We start from the raw sequence: 19,386 nt of genomic DNA, 5'->3' as shown, positions 1-19,386 counted from the left end.
TATGATATAGGATGCAAGAATGTACAATGGAGAAAAGACAGTCTCTTTAGCAAGTGGAGTTGGGAAAGCTGGACAGCCACATTTAAATCAATGATGTTAGAACACTCCCTCACACCATACACAAATAAAAACTCAAAATGGTTTAATGGCTTAAACATAAGACAGGACACCATAAAACTCCTAGATGAGAACACAGGGAAAACATTCTCTGACATAAATTGTAGCAATGTTTTCTTAGATCAGTCTCCCAAGGCAAAAGAAATAAAAGCAAAAATGAACAAATGGAACCTAATAAACTTAAAAGCTTTTGCACAGCAAAGGAAACCATCAACAAAACAAAAAGACAACATAAGAATAGGAAAATAATATTTGCAAATGATGCAACCGACAAGAGGATAATATCCAAAATATACAAACAGTTCATGCAACTCAATATCAAAAACAAACAAACAAATAAACAATCCAATCAAAAAATGGGCAGAAGATCTGAATAGATATTTTTCCAAAGAAGACATACAGATTGCTAATAGGAACATGAAAAGATGCTCAATATTGCTAATTATTAGAGAAATGCAAATCAAAACCACAAGATATCACCTCACACCTATTAGAATGGCTATCATCAGAAAGTCTATAAATAATATCAAATGTTATTTATGGGATGTAGAGAAAAAGGAACCCTCCTACATTCTTGGTGGGAATATAAATTGGTTCAGCCACTGTGGAGGACAGTATGGAAGTTCCTTAAAAAACTAAAAATAGAGTTACCATATGATCCAGCAATCCCACTCCTGGGTATATATCCCTAAAAAACAAAAACACTGATTTGAAAGATACATGCACCCCAATGTTCATAGCAGCACTTTTTACAATAACCAAGATATGGAAGCAACACAAGTGTCCATCGACAGATGATTGGATAAAGAAGATGTGGTGGTGTACATATATATATGAATATTACTCATCCATAAAAAAATGAAATATTCCTATTTGTAGCAAAGTGGTTAAATCTAGAGAATATTATGCTTAGTGAAGTCAAACAGAGAAAGACAAATACTATGTGATATCCCTTACATATAGAATCTAAAAAATAATACAAATGAAAGTATATACAAAACAGGAACAGAGAGACATAGAAAACAAACTTATGGTTACCAAAGGGAAGAGAGAGGGGGCAGGGACAAATTAGTGGTATAGGATTAACAGATACAAACTATTATATGTAAGATAGATAAGCAACAAAGATTTACCATATCACACAGGGAATTATACTCAATATCTTGTAATAAACTATAGAGGAATGCAATCTGCCAAAAATACTGAATCACTATGCTGTACACCTGAAACTAACACAATATGGTAAATCAACTACACTTGAATTTAAAATTGCATTAACTGTCAAAAAAGAAAAGATTAGGTGATGTCTGGGCAGCATTCGCAAACTTTTCTTTCAGGGCTTTCAATAAATGAATGTTTTGCTGAAAGCGTGCTTTTGGTTTTAAGGTTCATTGGATTCGCTGGCAAAATAACCACTCGGCTCATACAAATAAACAGCTTTAATCAATTCTTTAATGAAAGATGATTTAACTTAATTTTAATATACAATCAATATACAAAATAATATACAAAAGAATAAGAATATTAAAAAAAAGTAACAGGGTATACATCACCGAACTGGGCCGACACCTACTTCCAGATCCAAGCAGCAGCTGGGAAGGCCCGAGTAACAGAAATCTGGAGCCCCAATTGGAAAGGGTCCTGGGCAATGCGTCCATCCCACGGGTGAGACTTCAGGTCGGAGTTCTGGGGACTTCCGTTTATAATTCCAGGCCGCAAACTGATATGATCAGTTTGCGGGCAAAAATGCAGCTCTGGTTCAATTGTAACATTGCTGTTAATTTCACCATGTGAGTCCCAAGATTTTCCAGATCCCAGGGGTCTGGCCAGGTCCCCAGAGCTCAAGAAATTCCAAGACCCACTCCCTTTCTTATTGTAAGCGCCGCTTGACTTGCTAACAGCAATTGTTAGGTGTGCAAGCAGGTGCGCAGGGTCACAGGTCCGTCAGAGACTTGCTTATGCCTCTGAAGCCTAAACAAGACTACTTTATTAATTTTCCCAACAGTGAAACCAAAACCTCTAAATTGGAATTACTATGCAAATATGATATACTTCAAACAGATCTCAAATATTAATTTTACTAAACCATTATTTTTACTGAAGCAAAGTTTTATATTTAACCTTCTAGAAAACCCATATGAACCAGAATTAAACATATTATCTGCATTTTACAGTTGAGAAAAATTGAGGCTTAGTTTCTATAGAGGGCAGCCTCTCCTCTAGAGCTCCTAGTTCCTCTAGGGCAGGTATTCACCCCTGAGTTTCTGGTGCCTGTAGAGGGCAGGCCATATACTTGATGCTCAAAAAAAATTGTTGAACTGAAATAGAGGCTCATAATTTGTCCAAAAATCGGCATGACTGAGACTAGGACACAATTCTCCTGGCTCCAGGTTTCCTTTGTTGATCTGCAACAAAAATGTATCTATAATTGCACACTCTGATCACATTACTATGATTATTTTTTTTTATCCTAAGGACCATACTTATCTTCCCCTTACTTTTAGATCAAATATGAGCAGCCCTTCTGCTTCCAAGAGCATTTGCACTTCTTCTCTGGCCCACTTATTTTGTTTGTTTTTTTTGTTTATTTGTTTGTTTGTTTTAACTCCACTCTCTTCAACCTAGCTAAATGAGACTTCTTAATTAGGTTCTTTATTTTTTCTCATAGCTTTACTTTCCTTTCTTCTTTATATGCATATGAACGAAATAAATGAGCTCACTATCCTGTTTCCTTTTCTTCCATCACACTAGTCCCTTCTCAACCCCACCTTCGGAGCCAGCGTTAGTCGCCTTAAAATTTCCAGGGTCCACTGAACAATGCTGGGCATTCCTGGTGTATTAAGATTCCCTTCCTCTTGAGTGATTCCCATCCATTCTCTGTGACTTGCCTGTGTCACATTCAGATTGTAAACCCAATGGACGAAGAACATAACTAATGCTGTGTTCACAAAATGCAGCAACAAAATGAATATTGCTGGTAGCAGCTATGACTATAACATTCAGAATTTTAATTAACTAGCAGACAATTGCATTAATATAGTTACTTTAAAACTCTCTTGGAACATATTTGACTCATTTTAGTCACTGCTGAAGTAATGAGCACAAGTGAAAAGCTGATGTAATGTTGATGGCCTCAGGAAAAGTTCTCTGGAACAATCTTCAGGGTGTTTCATACCTCAGAACACATAACCTCTTTTGTTGCTAAATCATATCTATTTCAGAAATGTTGCTATTAAGCAGTCAAAGCAGTATATTACATACATTCTCATGTTTTACAGACCATGTATTAATGGGCAAATATGCAGGTTGGTGTGTAGATAATTCAACACAGAAATCTTATAATTATTAGTGAGAATTACAATCTTCCCTCTGTGTGACACTGAAAATCTGAATCTAAAAGCCCTAATTATCACTCGCTGCCTTCTCTTTACATGAAATAATAAGACAATCAATCAAGACTCATAAGACTTCATCTTGAAGGGCATGGACAATGTCACAAGTGTCATTAACAGCTCGTGTTCTGTACCTAATGCTAATAGAAAACAGGAGGCTATTGGCAAATATGTCCTTGAATTACCTCTGAAAATGGAACTCTTCTCTTTTTGTATAGTAACACATCTCCATCTGAAAGATAATTTGCCTTGTATAACAAAAATTTGTATAAAAGGCTCATTTCTGAAGATATTCCATGGACAATTCTTTTTTTTTCTTTTTTTTTCATTATTTTGCTTTTAATTATCAGAGTATAGTTGCTTTACAATGTTGTTAATTTCTACTGTACAGCAAAGTGAATCAGCTATACGTATACATACATCCCCCTTTTTTGGGGATTTCCTTCCCATTTAGGTCACCACAGAGCACTGAGTAGAGTTCCCTGAGCTATACAGTAGGCTCTCCAATAGTTCATTTTAGTTTTTAGGTTTGCCTGACCAGAGGATGTCCCTCTGCTGGCTTGATTTTTCTTCCCAGCAGCACCCAAACTTCCAATCTTCCACCCCTTCAAACCAGGTTATTTGTCCTGGTCTGCGCCTTTAGTACTTACAAAGGACTTGACTTGGTGAGGGGTGCATGATATGCACAAGGTTTAGATTCCCTCATCCTGCCAGCAACTCATAACCAGGACAAAACTAAGCTAATTCAAATCCTTTAGTTTGCCCTCTAGTCTACCAGTACCGTATTTTTGAGTTGGCATTTTCATTCTGTACCATCTTGCGCACTATTTTTCAACTAAGTATATCATGTTAATCGCTTGACCTAGGCCTCTCATGTGACCTTTTACTGGAAGTGGGGGGTGGGCAAGGGAATGCTTAACAAGCCAGAATGTCCATGTTCTCATCATAGTGCAAAACCAAAGGCCTTTCTTGTTGGTTTACCCTGAGGGGAATTACAAAAGATATTAGGTCCATCGGCTAGACTGGTAGTTTCCTCTCCAGCCTCACAGTCCCAAAGCCTCCATTTTGGCCCATGCATCCAGCAGGAATTACACTCATCAGTCATCGCTCTCGCGTGCATACCTAAACAAGGCCGGACCAAAGTGCTCCTGGTCCTCTTTCCAAAGCACTTTTTCAGGACACCTGACCCCTCAGGCCTGTTTCTAAGTGGGCTAAGGCCACAGTGGACTTCCAATGAGCCTTTCACATGACATACACAGGGCTGCAAAAACTTATGGCTGGGTTACTTGAAACCAAAGCATAAGCATTTTCACAGGGGGTGGAGATCTGGAGTGGCAGAACTGATTTGCCATGCTCCACTCTCAGTGATATTCCAGGAGAAACACTCTAGGACAGGAAGTATAAGTCTGGCACCAGAGTTTAGGACTTTTAATTTGTCCCAAAGTTGCTAAAGCAAAAATCATGATAAAACATTCTGCTTTCCTTTATAACCCACCAACGCAAAAACAAAAACAAAAACTCCGTTAGAAAAAAATGGTTTTGTACATGGGAGGAAACAATATAAATTCAAAACTTACAGATAAGGGTTAGCTCTATCACTCATCTCTTTGAATATCCAGTCAACACCAACAGGGTTATCTCCCTTGAAATGTTATCTATACGGATTTCCAAGTAGACCACAGGGCTATATACTGTCTTGGAATGTCCTCAGAAGGCTCCGTCATTGAGCAGGTAACAGAGTAAAAACCTCAGAGTCCTTTCTTTCAAATGTAAGAGGGGAAGACAGGGATAGAAGAAACTATTCAAACTTCGTCTTCTTTCCTTGTGGCTTGTGGTCTCCTCCTCCTCTGCCTCCTCAGAAGCCTCCTCGCCCTCCAAAGCCTCCCCAGCCTCGGCCTCCAAATCCACCTCTGCCTCCTGCTCGGCCACCGAAGCCACCTTCACCCTTAGGCTTGGCCCAGTCCAAAGTAACTTTGTTTCCATCGATTTTGCCATCTTCCATGGCCTCCTTGACAGCTTTGGCCTCTTCCTCGCTGTTGAAGTCTACAAAACCAAACCCCTTAGAGTATCCAGCCTCCCGGTCAGTGACTATCCTTGCAGGAATAGAGCCGTCAAACGACTCCTTTTCTGTTTCTTCTGTAGTATCCTCAGATAGACCTTTTTTTTTTTTTTTCTTTTTTGCGGTACGCGGGCCTCTCACTGCTGTGGCCTCTTCCGTTGCGGAGCACAGGCTCCACACGCGCAGGCTCCGGACGCGCAGGCTCAGCGGCCATGGCTCACGGGCCCAGCGGCTCCGCGGCATGTGGGATCTTCCCGGACCGGGGCATGAACCCGTGTTCCCTGCATCAGCAGGCGGACTCTCAACCACTGCGCCACCAGGGAAGCCCCCTCAGATAGATCTTTGACAAACAGAGTTTTGGATGGCTGGCTTCTTGCATTATGTTGTCCCCTGGGTCCTTGCAACTCCAGCCTTATGGCTCTGCCCTCAATTTCCCTTTTATTACATGAATTTAAAGCTTCTTTAGCATCTTCAAATGATGCAGATTCTATAAATGCATACCCTTTAGATTTGCCATTTTGGTTCTGGGGCACTTTGATAAACGTTGCCTCCTCAAATACTTCCTGAAGAGTTTCTTCCATTGCACTATAGGAGAGGTTGCTTAAAACCAGGGTTTTTGATTCACCAGTCCAAGTGCTATTCTTTCCACCTCTATAGTCTTGACTTTGACCTTTCTCTCCAGTATAGTACAGGGAAATGGATCGCCCATCTATCTCTGTTCCCTGCTTTTCTTCCAAGGTTTTCTCTGCATAAGCTTCTGTCCTAGATTCAATATAAGCAATCCCTTTACACTTTCCATCCTTGCTGACTAATCTGATCTCCACAGCATCTTCAAACACTTCTTTTAATTCTTCCTGAGTAACTTTATAAGGAAGATTTTTAGCCAAAAGTGTTCTCGCATCTCGTTCTTTCTTACTGTCTTTCCCCTTTGGTTTTTCTAGTTTAATTTCATTGCCAAAGACTTTTAAACCAGTGAGTTCCAAGGCTTTTTCCAGGTCTTCAGCAGATCCAAAATCCACATAGCCAAACTTCCTAGACACACCAATTCTGACATCAACAACTGCAAGATCATTTTTTGCAAAAAGGTCACTAATACCCGTTTTCATTTCAGGAGCAGATTTACTGAAGTTCAGGTTTCCAACAAAGAGATTGAAAGATGTAGTTGGTTCTGTAGCTTCCACTTTCTGTTTCTTGGCTTCAGGAGCTGCTTTTTGTTTGGCCATTTCCTTCGTTCGCTTTCCAGGTGCTTCTTTGACAAGTTCTTCCTCCTCGTCCTCCTCCTCATCGTCCTCCTTCTCCTCATCTTCCTCGTCATCCTCCTCATCTTCATCTTCAGCAGTGCTCTTTGCCTTCACAGGAGCAGCTTTTGCTGGAGATTTCTTTCCTTTGGCTGGTGCAGTCTCCATAGCTTCTTCTTCAGAGTCATCCTCGTCATCCTCATCATCCTCATCATCATCTTCATCGTCATCCTCATCCTCGTCGTCCTTGTCATCCGAGGCAGGAGCAGCAGCTGCTTTCATCACCGTGGGCTCGAATTCATCCTCCTCCTACTCTTCACTGTCATCTTCATCTTCCTCATCACTGTCTTCCTTCTTGGCATTCTTGCCGTTCTTTGCTCTCTTGGCTGGAGCGGCTGCTCCCTTCTTACCAGGGGTTGCTACCAATGCTTTGCCTGGTGTGGCTCCCTTTTTGCCAGGTGTTGCTACTGCTTTGGCAGGTGTAACTGTCTTCTTGGCTGGCGTAGCGGCTGTCTTTTTACCAGGGGTGACAACTGCTTTCTTTGCCGGTGTGGCAACTGCAACCTTTTTTGTTGGGGAAACCATCATCTTCTTTGCTGGAGTTGTGTAGACTTTTTGCCTTTTTTCTGAGGAATAACAACCTCTTCTCCACTGCTATCATCCTCTTCATCTTCTGACATTTCCTCATCTTCACTATCTTCTTCTACCTCCTTTGGGGGAGGAGCCATTTTCTTGGGGTCACCTTGATTTTTACCGGCCTTTGCAAGCTTTACCATGATAGCGGCTTAGGACTGCGGACTGTGTGGCGAGCGAGTGGCGCAGATGAGCCCAGAAGAAGCGAAGCAACATCGATGGCAGCCACTGATCGCAGAGCTCGTAAGCTTGGCTGCCAGCTAGAGCTCGAGACTCGACAATTCTTTTCTTAATTTTCTGTATCGTAATTAAAATCTATGACCTAAACCAATTTTTATAAATATGTAATAATGGAATAAACTCAGAGTATTTAAATTATTATTCTTATTGATACATTTTGAGTCATCCATTTCTATAAAGAAAATTCAAATGTATTTTAACTAAATTCTATAAAATTTTACTGCATTCTTGTGCTAAACACTGGGATTGTGAGGCAGGTGTGGAGGTCTTTGCCTTCTTGGAGGTCACAGTTGATGAAGGAAAACATTACATAGGTAATCATGGGACTTCTGAATGCTACAACTGGGGGAAAACAGGCAACTGTAGGAGCATATGAAAATATGATTTAACTTAAACAGAAGAGCCATCACCTCATGACTTAGGAAATGGTCCATTGTGGCCAATAAACTTTTCCACTCACCAGAGTCAGAACTAACTCTTTCTACACAAACCAATTCAGCAGGGCAAGGGCCAACCTAGTTAGCTCTATTGGTAATAGTCTGGAGCTATTGAAGTAGAAATTTTAGTTCCATTTTAGATCACTTGGCTTCCCGCAGGAGGACACTCTCCTCTCTCCCCACCCTACCCTGACTAGCTGCCCCGGTCTCCAGCAAAATGTGTAAAATGGAAACTGCGTATAAGTATATGAATGAGTCGGCATAAACTCTCCTTCACTGGCAAGTCTAAGGAAAAGGTCCTGCTGATTGGGTCAGCAGCTGCATTTGCATGTGACTATGAAACCTATTATTACTCAGACAATACTTGGAAACATCCTTGAATGTAAATAAGAAGTTGAGATAGTGCCAGTTGTTTATTAAAATGCTTTTTAAATATTTAGAGTAAAGAAGAAGTGATGTTTCATGGAGTCTAGAGCCAGAATTATGTATATTAAAAGCCATATTAAACTTTTCAAAACTATTCTGCTAAGCAAGAAAATGAAGGTAGACAGGTTTTAATAAAAGCTTTTAGAATGGGCAATCAGAGTATTCCTTACACATGGCAATCAAAAATATCTGTAGATTGAATGAATTACTGCAGAGCTGAATCAGTGGGCTTGGGTTCTTGCCATGTAAAACACCTTATGAAGAACATAGTTTGCCTTATAACAGGATACACAAGATCTAATTGCATGGACAAGATAGCATTTATCTCCATTTTACTCTTGATGCCCACTTTTCAGTGGTCATTTCAGCTTTAACTTCCTCTCAAGGAGAAAGTGATAATATAACAGGATCCTTTCCAGACCATGTTCCCAGATGTTGGTAAGATTATTGGCTTGAAAGAAAGCACACAGCAGCCCTGACTGTAAGTCCCCTGGGCATGAAGTAGCAGCTCTCTGCTGACATGCTGCAGCATGAGGGTAAGAAGCAGCAGAGTATTAAAGGAAGAAGCAGCTGCTTATTCCAAACTGATAATGATCGAGACCCTCTAATACATAAACAGTAAGACACGGATCACAGGCTTGATCGTGTCCTAGGTAAAATTCCTAAAAATAAGAGCCTAAATGTCCACCTTATGTCTGGCATTCTGTGTGTCCCTTCAGGGTACATCTTTGTCTGTGGTTTACCTATTTTGGACATATGAATGTCTTGACAGCTGGCAAAAAGCTAGTATTGGGATCAAAATGTTCAAACTGAGAGCAAGAGAATATTTTCAAATGAGTGCTAAATAGTTTCATTCCTCAATCCCTTGTTAGGTCTGTGCCCCTTATCAGCAGAAAGTGACCAGAGCAGTCATTGCCCCTCTTCCCCGAAGACTGAGAAATGATCAAAAAATGGGGGAACTGAAACAGTGAGCAATCAGTCAAATCCATTTCACCTGCATTCACTAATTAAGGTCATCTACAGAAGACTTGCTTGTCCTCCAAGCAGCACCTAAACAATAAGATGTTGCCCCAGTTGTTTTCCAGGAACTGGGGTCAGCTGTGTCTAGTTTGAGCTTAGCTATTAAGACAGGTTAGGACCACTGGCCCTACAAATGGGCATAAGCAAGGGTCCGCTTGGTGATCTTTTGACATCAGAGGGCATAAAACTCCACCCTCAGGTCATGCTAAGCAACTCCACTTTTAAATGTGCAGAGGACTGTAGCTTAGTTACATCTGCACAGAACTGCGGTTACTGCACCTTTTTCTAATCACCTTTAGCCACGCTCCCCATTCCTCAGACGGCCCTACTTATTTACTCTTTATTCCACAAATACCCTAGTCCTCTGCCCTAGGGAAGGCATATCTGAGATTTGTTCTTCTCTCCTCGCTTTGCTGCCTTGCGAATAAACCCTCTTTCTTTTTTTATTCTTTTTTTTTTTAACATCTTTATTGGAGTATAATTGCTTTACAATGGTGTGTTAGTTTCTGCATATGCATGTATCCCCATATCTCTTCCCTCTTGGGTCTCCCGCCCTCCCACTCTCCCTATCCCACCCCTCTAGGTGATCACAAAGCACCAAGATGATCTCCCTGTGCTATGCGGCTGCTTTCCATTAGCTATTTTACATTTCGTAGTATATATAAGTCCATGTCATTCTCTCACTTCATCCCAGCTTACCCTTCACCCTCCCCATGTTCTCAAGTCCATTCTCTAGTAGGTCTGTGTCTTTATTCCTGTCCTGTCCCTAGGTTCTTCATAACCACTTTTTTTTTGTTTGTTTTAGATTCCATATATATGTGTTAGCATACAGTATTTGTTTTTCTCTTTCTGACTTATTTCACTCTGTATGACAGACTCTATCTAGGTCCATCCACCTCACTACAAATAACTCAGTTTCACTTCTTTATATGGCTGAGTAATATTCCATTGTATATATGTGCCACATCTTCTTTGTCCAATCATCTGTTGATGGACACATAGGTTGATTCCATGTCCTAGCTATTGTAAATAGAGCTGCAATGAACATTGTGGTACATGACAGTTTTTGAATTATGGTTTTTCTCAGGGTATATGCTCAGTAATGGGATTGCTGGGTCATATGGTAGTTCCATTTTTAGTTTTTTAAGGAACCTCCATACTGTTCTCCATAGTGGCTGTATCAATTTACATTCTCACAAACAGTGCAAGAGGGTTCCCTCTTCTCCACACCCTATCCAGCATTTATTGTTTGTAGATATTTTGATGATGGCTGTTCTGACTGGTGTGAGGTGATACCTCATCGTAGTTTTGACTTGCATTTCTCTAGTGATTAGTGATGTTGAGCATTCTTTCATGTGTTTGTTGGCAATCTGTATATCTCCATTGGAGAAATGTCTATTTAGGTCTTCTGCCCATTTTTGGATTGGGCTGTTTGGTTTTTGATATTGAGCTGCAAGAGCTGCTTCTAAATTTTGGAGATTAATCCTTTGTCAGTTGCTTCACTTGCAAATATTTTCTCCCATTCTGAGGGTTGTCTTTTCATCTTGTTTATGGTTTCCTTTGCTAGGCAAAAATTTTAAGTTTAATTAGGTCTCATTTGTTTCTTCTTGTTTTTATTCCCATTTCTCTAGGAGGTGGGTCAAAAAGGATCTTGCTGTGATTTATGTCATAGAGTGTTCTACCTATGTTTTCCTCTAAGAGTTTGATAGTGTCTGGCCTTACATTTAGGTCTTTAGTCCATATTGAGTTTATTTTTCTGTATGATGTTACGGAGTGTTCTAATTTCATTAATTTACATGTAGCTGTCCAGTTTTCCTAGCACCATTTATTGAAGAGGCTATCTTTTCTCCATTGTATATTCTTGCCTCCTTTATCAAAGATAAGGTGACCATATGTGTGTGGGTTTATCTCTGGGCTTTCTATCCTGTTCCATTAATCTATATTTCTGTTTTTGTGCCAGTACCAAACTTTCTTGATTACTGTCGCTTTCTAGTATAGTCTGAAGTCAGGGAGCATGATTCCTCCAGCTCCGTTTTTCTTTCTCAAGATTGCTTTGGCTATTCGGGGTCTTTTCTGTTTCCATACAAATTGTGAAATGTTTTGTTCTAGTTCTGTAAAAAATGACAGTGGTAGTTTGATAGGGATTGCATTGAATCTGTAGATTGCTTTAGGTAGTATATTCATTTTCACAATGTTGATTCTTCCAATCCAAGAATACGGTATATCTCTCCATCTGTTTGTATCATCTTTAATTTCTTTCATCAGTATCTTACAGTTTTCTGCATAAAGGTCTTTTGTCTCCTTAGGTAGGTTTATTCCTAGATATTTTATTCTTTTTGTTGCAATGGTAAATGGGAGTGTTTCCTTAATTTTTCTTTCAGATATTTCATCATTAGTGTATAGGACTGCAAGAGATTTCTGTGCATTAATTTTGTATCCTGCTACTTTACCAAATTCATTGATTAGCTCTAGTAGTTTTCTGGTAGCATCTTTAAGATTCTCTATGTAGAGTATCATGTCATCTGCAAACAGTGACAGCTTTACTTCTTCTTTTCCAATTTGGATTCCTTTTATTTCTTTTTCTTCTCTGATTGTTGTGGCTAAAACTTCCAAAACAATGTTGAATAATAGTGGTGAGAGTGGGCAACTTTGTCTTGTTCCTGATCTTAGTGGAAATGGTTTCAGTTTTTCACCATTGAGAACAATGTTGGCTGTGGGTTTGTCATATATGGCCTTTATTATGTTGCGGTAAGTTCTCTCTATGCCTACTTTCTTCAGGGTTTTTATCATAAATGGGTGTTGTATTTTGTCAAAAGCTTTTTCTGCATCTATTGAGATGATCATATGGTTTTTTGTCTTCAATTTGTTAATATGGTGTATCACATTGATTGATTTCCATATATTGAAGAATCCTTGCATTCCTGAGTGAAACCCCACTTGATCATGGTATATGATCCTTTGAATATGCTGTTGGATTCTGTTTGCTAGTATTTTGTTGAGGATTTTTGCATCTATGTTCATCAGTGATATTGGTCTGTAGTTTTCCTTCTTTGTGACATCTTTGTCTGGTTTTGGTATCAGGGTGATGGTGGCCTTGTAGAATGAGTTTGGGAGTGTTCCTCCCTCTGCTATATTTTGGAAGAGTTTGAGAAGGATAGGTGTTAGCTCTTCTCTAAATGTTTGATAGAATTCGCCTGTGAAGCCATCCGGACCTTCGCTTTTGTTTGTTGGAAGATTTTTAATCGCAGTTTCAATTTCATTACTTGTGATTGGTCAGTTCATAGTTTCTATTTCCTCCTGGTTCAGTCTCAGAAGGTTGTACTTTTCTAAGTATTTGTCCATTTCTTCCAGGTTGTCCATTTTATTGGCATAGAGTTGCTTGTAGTAATCTCTCATGATCCTTTGTATTTCTGCAGTGTCAGTTGTTACTTCTACTTTTTCATTTCTAATTCTATTGATTTGAGTCTTCTCTCTTTTTTTCTTGATTAGTATGGCTATTGGTTTATCAATTTTGTTTATCTTCTTGAAGACCAGCTTTTAGTTTTATTGATCTTTGCTATTGTTTTCCTCATTTCTTTTTCATTTATTTCTGCTCTGATCTTTATGATTTCTCTCCTTCTGCTAACTTTGGGGTTTTTGGTTCTTCTTTCTCTAATTGCTTTAGGTGAAAGGTTAGGTTTATTTGAGATGTTTCTCGTTTATTAAGGTAGGATTGTATTGCTATAAACTTCCCTCCTGGAACTGCTTTTGCTGCATCCCATAGGTTTTGGGTCATTGTGTTTTCATTGTCATTTGTTTCTAGGTTTTTGTTTTGTTTTGTTTTTCTTTTTGCGGTACATGGGCCTCTCACTGTTGTGGCCTCTCCCGTTGCAGAGCACAGGCTCTGGACGTGCGGGCTCAGCAGCCATGGCTCATGGGCCTAGCTGCTCCGCAACATGTGGGATCTTCCCAGACCGGGACACGAACCCTTGTCCCCTGCATTGGCAGACGGACTCTCAACCACTGCGCCACCAGGGAAGCCCTGCTTCTAGGTATTTTTTGATTTCCTCTTTGATTTCTTCAGTGATCTCTTGGTTATTAAGTAGTGTATTCTTTAGCCTCCATGTGTTTGTATTTTTTGCAGATTTTTTCCTGCAATTGATATCTACTCTCATAGTATTGTGGTTGGAAAAGATACTTGATATGATTTCTATTTTCTTTCAATCTTGTTTAATGTGTCATTTAAAGCTTGTGTTTCTTTATTTATTTTCATTTTGGATGATCTGTCCATTAGTGAAAGTGGGGTGTTAAAGTCCCCTACTATGATTGTGTTACTGTCGATTTCCCCTTTTATGGCTGTTAGCATTTGCCTTGTGTATTGAGGGGCTCCTATGTTGGGTGTATAAATATTTACAGTTGTTATACCTTCTTCTTGGATCAATCCCTTCATCATGATATAGTATCCTTCTTTGTCTCTTGTACTAGTTTTTATTTTAAAGTCTATTTTGCCTGATATGAGAATTGCTACTCCAGCTTTCTTTTGATTTCCATTTGCATGGAATATCTTTTTCCATCCCCTCACTTTCAGTCTGTATGTGTCCCTAGGTCTGACATGGGTCTCTTGTAGACAGCATGCCTATGGGTCTTGTTTTTGTATCCATTCAGTCAGTCTATGTCTTTTGGTGAGAGCATTTAAACCATTTACATTTAAGGTAATTATCGATATGTATGTTCCTATTACCATTTTCTTAATTGTTTTGAGTTTGTTATTTTATGTCTTTTCCTTCTCTTGTGTTTCCTGCCTAGAGAAGTTCCTTTAGCATTTGTTGTAAAGCTGGTTTGGTGCTGCTGAATTCTCTAAGGTTTTGCCTTTCTGTAAAGGTTTTAATTTCTCTGTCGAATCTGAATGAGATCCTTGCTGGGTAGGGTAATCTTGGTTGTAGGTTTTTCCCTTTCATCACTTTAAATATGTTCTGACACTCCTTTCTGGCTTGCAGCATTTATGCTGAAAGAGCAGCTGTTAACCTTATGTGGATTCACTTGTATGTTACTTGTTGTTTTTCCCTTGCTGCTTTTAATATGTTTTCTTTGTATTTTATTTTTGATAGTTTGATTAATATGTTTCTTGGTGTGTTTCTCCTTGGATTTATCCTGTATGGGACTCTCTGTGCTTCCTGGACTTGATTAACTATTTCCTTTCCCATATTAGGGAAGTTTTCAACTATAATCTCTTCAAATATTTTCTCAGCCCCTTTCTTTTTCTCTTCTTCTGGGAACCCTATAATTTGAATGTAGGTACATTTAATGTGGGCCCAGAGTTCTCTGAGACTGTCCTCAATTCTTTTCATTCTTTTTTCTATATTCTGCTCTGTGGTAGTTATTTACACTATTTTATCTTCCAGATCTCTTATTTGTTTTTCTGCCTCAGTTATTCTGCTATTGATTCCTTCTAGAGAATTTTTAATTTCATTTATTGTGTTCTTCATCATTGTTTGTTTGCTCTTTAGTTCTTCTAGTTCCTTGTTAAACATTTCTTATATTTTCTCCATTGTATTTCCAAGATTTTGGATCATCTTTACTATCATTATTCTGAATTCTTTTTCAAGTAGACTGCCTATTTCCTCTTCACTTGTTAGGTCTGGTGGGTATTTACCTTGCCCCTTCATCTTCCGTGTGTTTCTCTGTCTACTCATTTTGCTTCACTTACTGTGTTTGGGGTCTCCTTTTCACAGGCTGCAGTTTTGTAGTTCTTGTTGTTTTCGGTGTCTGCCCCCAGCAGCTATGGTTGGTTCAGTGGGTTGTGTAAGCTTCCTGGTGGAGAGGACTTGTGCCTGTGTTCTGGTGAATGAGGCTGGATCTTGTCTTTCTGGTGGGCAGGACCATGTCTGGTGTGTTTTGGGATGTCTGTGACCTTATGTTCATTTTAGGCAGCCTTTCTGCTAGTGAGTGGGGTTGTGTTCCTGTCTTGCTAGTTGTTTGGCATAGGGTGCCCAGCACTGTAGCTTGCCGGTCATTGAGTGGAGCTGGGTCTTGTAATTCAGATGGAGATCTCTGGGAGATTTTCACCATTTGATATTGCCTGGAGCTGGGAGGTCTCTGGTGGACTAATGTCCTGAACTTGGCTCTCCCACCTCAAAGGCACAGTCTTGACACCTGGCCGGAGCACCAAGACCCTGTCATTCACACAGCAACTCGGCTCACTCTCCAGTTCTAAACCCTCTCTTGCAAACATCAGCATCTCAGCATTTTGGCTTCATGCACATCTGGTTAAACAAACCTGGTTTGGTAACAATTTCTATTATGACACTTCTCTCTCCTTCATGAACAATAACCCTTAGGGAAACGGGATTTTCTTCTGCCAGACGAGCTCAGCCAGGGCCTTTTAATCCATCTAATAGCCTTGATTTCCAAAGGAGGAAGAATTGTGTTCTCAATCTTTTTCCAGGGGTTATAACTCAGGAGAAGAGTATTTGACTGCAATCTTTCTCTTCCTGGAAGACTAAATAACCCCTTATTCAAATCCCCCACTACTCCTGGAACTGCATTCTACTTTCACAAACTAAAGAATGGTTAGGAATTCTATGACAAACAAAGAATATTGCCCTGTTACACACCTACCCTGGAACATTGGATACTTGTTTGGTGTGTTTTGTTCTTATAGAATCATAGCTAAAAGCATTTCAAATAAATATTCCCAAAACAAAGCCAATCTGCTTCAACGTGACTTGTAATCTCCTCTGGTAAGCAAAGCAGTCACTCATAACTTTTATACTGCAATTTTCTCGGAAAACGTTATAAAAAAGCCACCTCCCCCACCCCAGTTTTGTTCTGCTTGCTGGGTATTCCAATGTACAGGGTGACATTTAAAAACCTCCTGATTAGTTGTACATGTCAAACTGAATCCACTTAATTTCTTATTTTGTCTTTACCTAGAGTACGAATCTACAGGAAACTGTGTCCCTTTCCTTCCTTCATCTCCTTTTCTTTGTGTATGAGTCTTCTCAGGCTGCCATAATAAAATATCATAGACTGGGTGACTTAGAAATTTATTGTTCATGGTTGTGGAGACTGGAAGTCCCAGATCAAGTCCAGCAGGGTTTGGTTTCTGGTGGGAAATCTCTTCCCAGCTTATGGTTGGCCACCTCCTCACTATGGCCTCACATGGCCTTTCCTCTCAGCACATACAGAAAGAGAGACATTACTCTCTCTTCCTCTTCTTATGAGGCCACCAATCCTATGGAATTAGGGCCCCACACTTCTGGCCTCATTTAACCTCAGTTACCTCATAAAGTCCCTATCTCTCAGTATAGTAACATTGGGGGACTTCAACATATGAATTTTGGAAGGACACAGTGCAGTCCATAGCACCTTCCTTATGTCTTCACTATCCCCCGAATTCAATGTTTCATTCCTGTGACTGTTGATAAACTTTTCATAGCAATACACTTATTCAATATCTAAATGCTAGGAGGTAAGGATGATGACAGACTAGGACATGATATTACTGTCATTAACAAATTGCAATCATCTCAAGGATGTTACTTCCTTCTTACCAGAAAGAACACAAATAAACTAGTATCAGCCTAAGAACATGCTCCCTCTCCTGCATTTATTCTTATTAAACCAAAGAAGTTAAAGTCAGAAAAAAAATAAGGTCAAAATAAAGGAGAAACTGCAAGCACATTACTGGTATCTAAACTTCCAGTTGATGAGCAAAATCACAGCCAGAGAACTGCCTGTAACCTCAGGACCTCTGGCTCAAGCAGAATTGATCAATAAGCAGATGAGTACATTTTTCTATTTTCATTTCAAGAAATGTTAGTTCCTAGGGTCATAAGAAATTTAATTTTAAATATTCAATATAATGGTAGATTGCTATAAACTAATATAGTCTCATCAATAAACACAATTATGCTTTGATTAATTTATGATCCATTTTTCTAAAAATTTAGAAAATTGATTATTACCAAACTTTACAGAAAAGAAAAATACAACATTATCATTGGGAAAATTCACAAGAGCCACGTTACATAAGTTTTACTTCCTGAGATTTGTCCTGACAATAAATTCTAGTTAGCAGCAAACTTCTTTCTAAATAATATCATTTAATGAAGTTCAAAGAGCAGAAAATTAAATTACATCAAATAAGCTTTCAATAGTAAGACAAAGCTTATTTTATAAGTTCTTCATCTAAAAACATATCTATAATGCATACGAGAGCTTGGTTATATTGCCAACCTGGAACTTTAAACAGGAGTATCTGCCTGCATGACACTATAATTAAAATTTTTCTATAGTCCAAATTGCTTATTGGAGGTCTCCAGCAGAACTAAGTAACATCTTCTTCGGGCTAAAGACTATATTCATAAATGTCAATGTGTAGCCATTTTTTCTATTGACTCTCTCTTGACCTCAGGCTGTGGATAAATAAATGTAACCTCACTGTATCATGAAGTAACTGCTATTTGTTGAATACTATATACATACGTACAGGTATAAATATACACTATGTATATTTACCTATATATACACACATTTATAGATATATACAGATGTATTAATATATATGTATACATACATATAATTTAATTTTCTCAACAGCTCTGTTGTGTAGGAATTAACCATTATCTTAATTATTGGTCGGGGAAACTGACACTTAGGCAGTAAATGGTGGATCTGAGCCCCAAATCTGGTTAGGTTACCTTCAAAATTTGGACTTCCCCATTTTCCTTCAGTGCTTTTCACTATGCTTGTTATAAGTTTGACAATGTTCTAGGGTCTGTGGAGGGTTTAAAAGAAGGATAAAGAATTTTCAATATTTTGAACAAATTTTAAACTTTGTTTTGATAACAAGATAAATCTTATGAAACTATAATAAAGAATTACAATATCTAAAAGCTTTTGGATGCTTTATGTCAGGCACTGTCCTAAACTCTTTTTTGTTTGTTTGTTTGTTTGTTTGTTTATACTGCAGGCTCTTACTAGTCATCAATTTTATAAACATCAGTGTATACATGTCCATCACAATCACCCAATTCAGCACACCACCATCCTCACGCCACAGCGGTTTTCCCCCCTTGGTGTCCATACGTTTGTTCTCTACATCTGTGTCTCAACTTCTGCCCTGCAAACCGGTTCACCTGTACCATTTTTCTAGGTTCCACATACATGCATTAATATACGATATTTGTTTTTCTCTTTCTGACTTACTTCACTCTGTATGACAGTCTCTAGATACATCCATGTCTCAACAAATGACTCAATTTCGATCCTTTTTAAGGCTGAGTAATATTCCACTGTACATATTTACCACATCTTCTTTATCCATTCATCTGTTGATGGGCATTTAGGTTGCTTCCGTGACCTGGTTATTGTAAACAGTGCTGCAATCAACATTGGGGTGCATGTGTCTTTTGAATTATGGTTTTTTCTAGGTATATTCTCAGTAGTGGGATTGCTGTATCATATGGTAATCCTCTTTTTAGATTTTTAAGGAACCTCCATACTGTTCTCCATAGTGGTTGTATCAATTTACATTCCCACCAACAGTACAAGAGGGTTCCTTTTTCTCCACACCTTCTCCAGCATTTGTTGTTTGTACATTTTCTGATGATGTGCATTCTAACTGGTGTGAGGTGATACCTCATTGTAGTTTTTATTTACAATTCTCTAATAATTAGTGATGTTCAGCAGTTTTTCATGTGTTTGTTGGCAATCTGTATGTCTTCTTTGGAGAAATGCCTATTTAGGTCTTCTGGCCATTTTTGGATTGTGCTGTTTGTTTCTTTAATATTGAGCTGCATGAGCTGTTTATATATTTTGGAGATTAATCCTTGGTATGTTGA

General features: G+C 38.9%; 1 protein-coding gene across 1 annotated transcript; it reads right to left on the bottom strand.

Annotated features, from left to right (window-relative positions):
- Positions 1 to 4,922: 4,922 nt before the first annotated feature.
- LOC137210275 (nucleolin-like) lies at positions 4,923 to 7,708 on the bottom strand. Its single transcript, XM_067711954.1, is given in 3 exon segments — positions 4,923 to 5,682; positions 5,916 to 7,414; positions 7,417 to 7,708. Coding segments are annotated over 3 exon segments (2,040 nt in total). The 5' UTR covers positions 7,583 to 7,708; the 3' UTR covers positions 4,923 to 5,307.
- Positions 7,709 to 19,386: the final 11,678 nt, after the last annotated feature.

Source organism: Pseudorca crassidens, chromosome 17 (assembly GCF_039906515.1).
Source record: "Pseudorca crassidens isolate mPseCra1 chromosome 17, mPseCra1.hap1, whole genome shotgun sequence".
NCBI lineage: Eukaryota > Metazoa > Chordata > Mammalia > Artiodactyla > Delphinidae > Pseudorca > Pseudorca crassidens.
The sequence above is the reverse complement of the archived record's forward strand: the minus strand, read 5'-3'. Positions and strand labels throughout refer to the sequence as shown.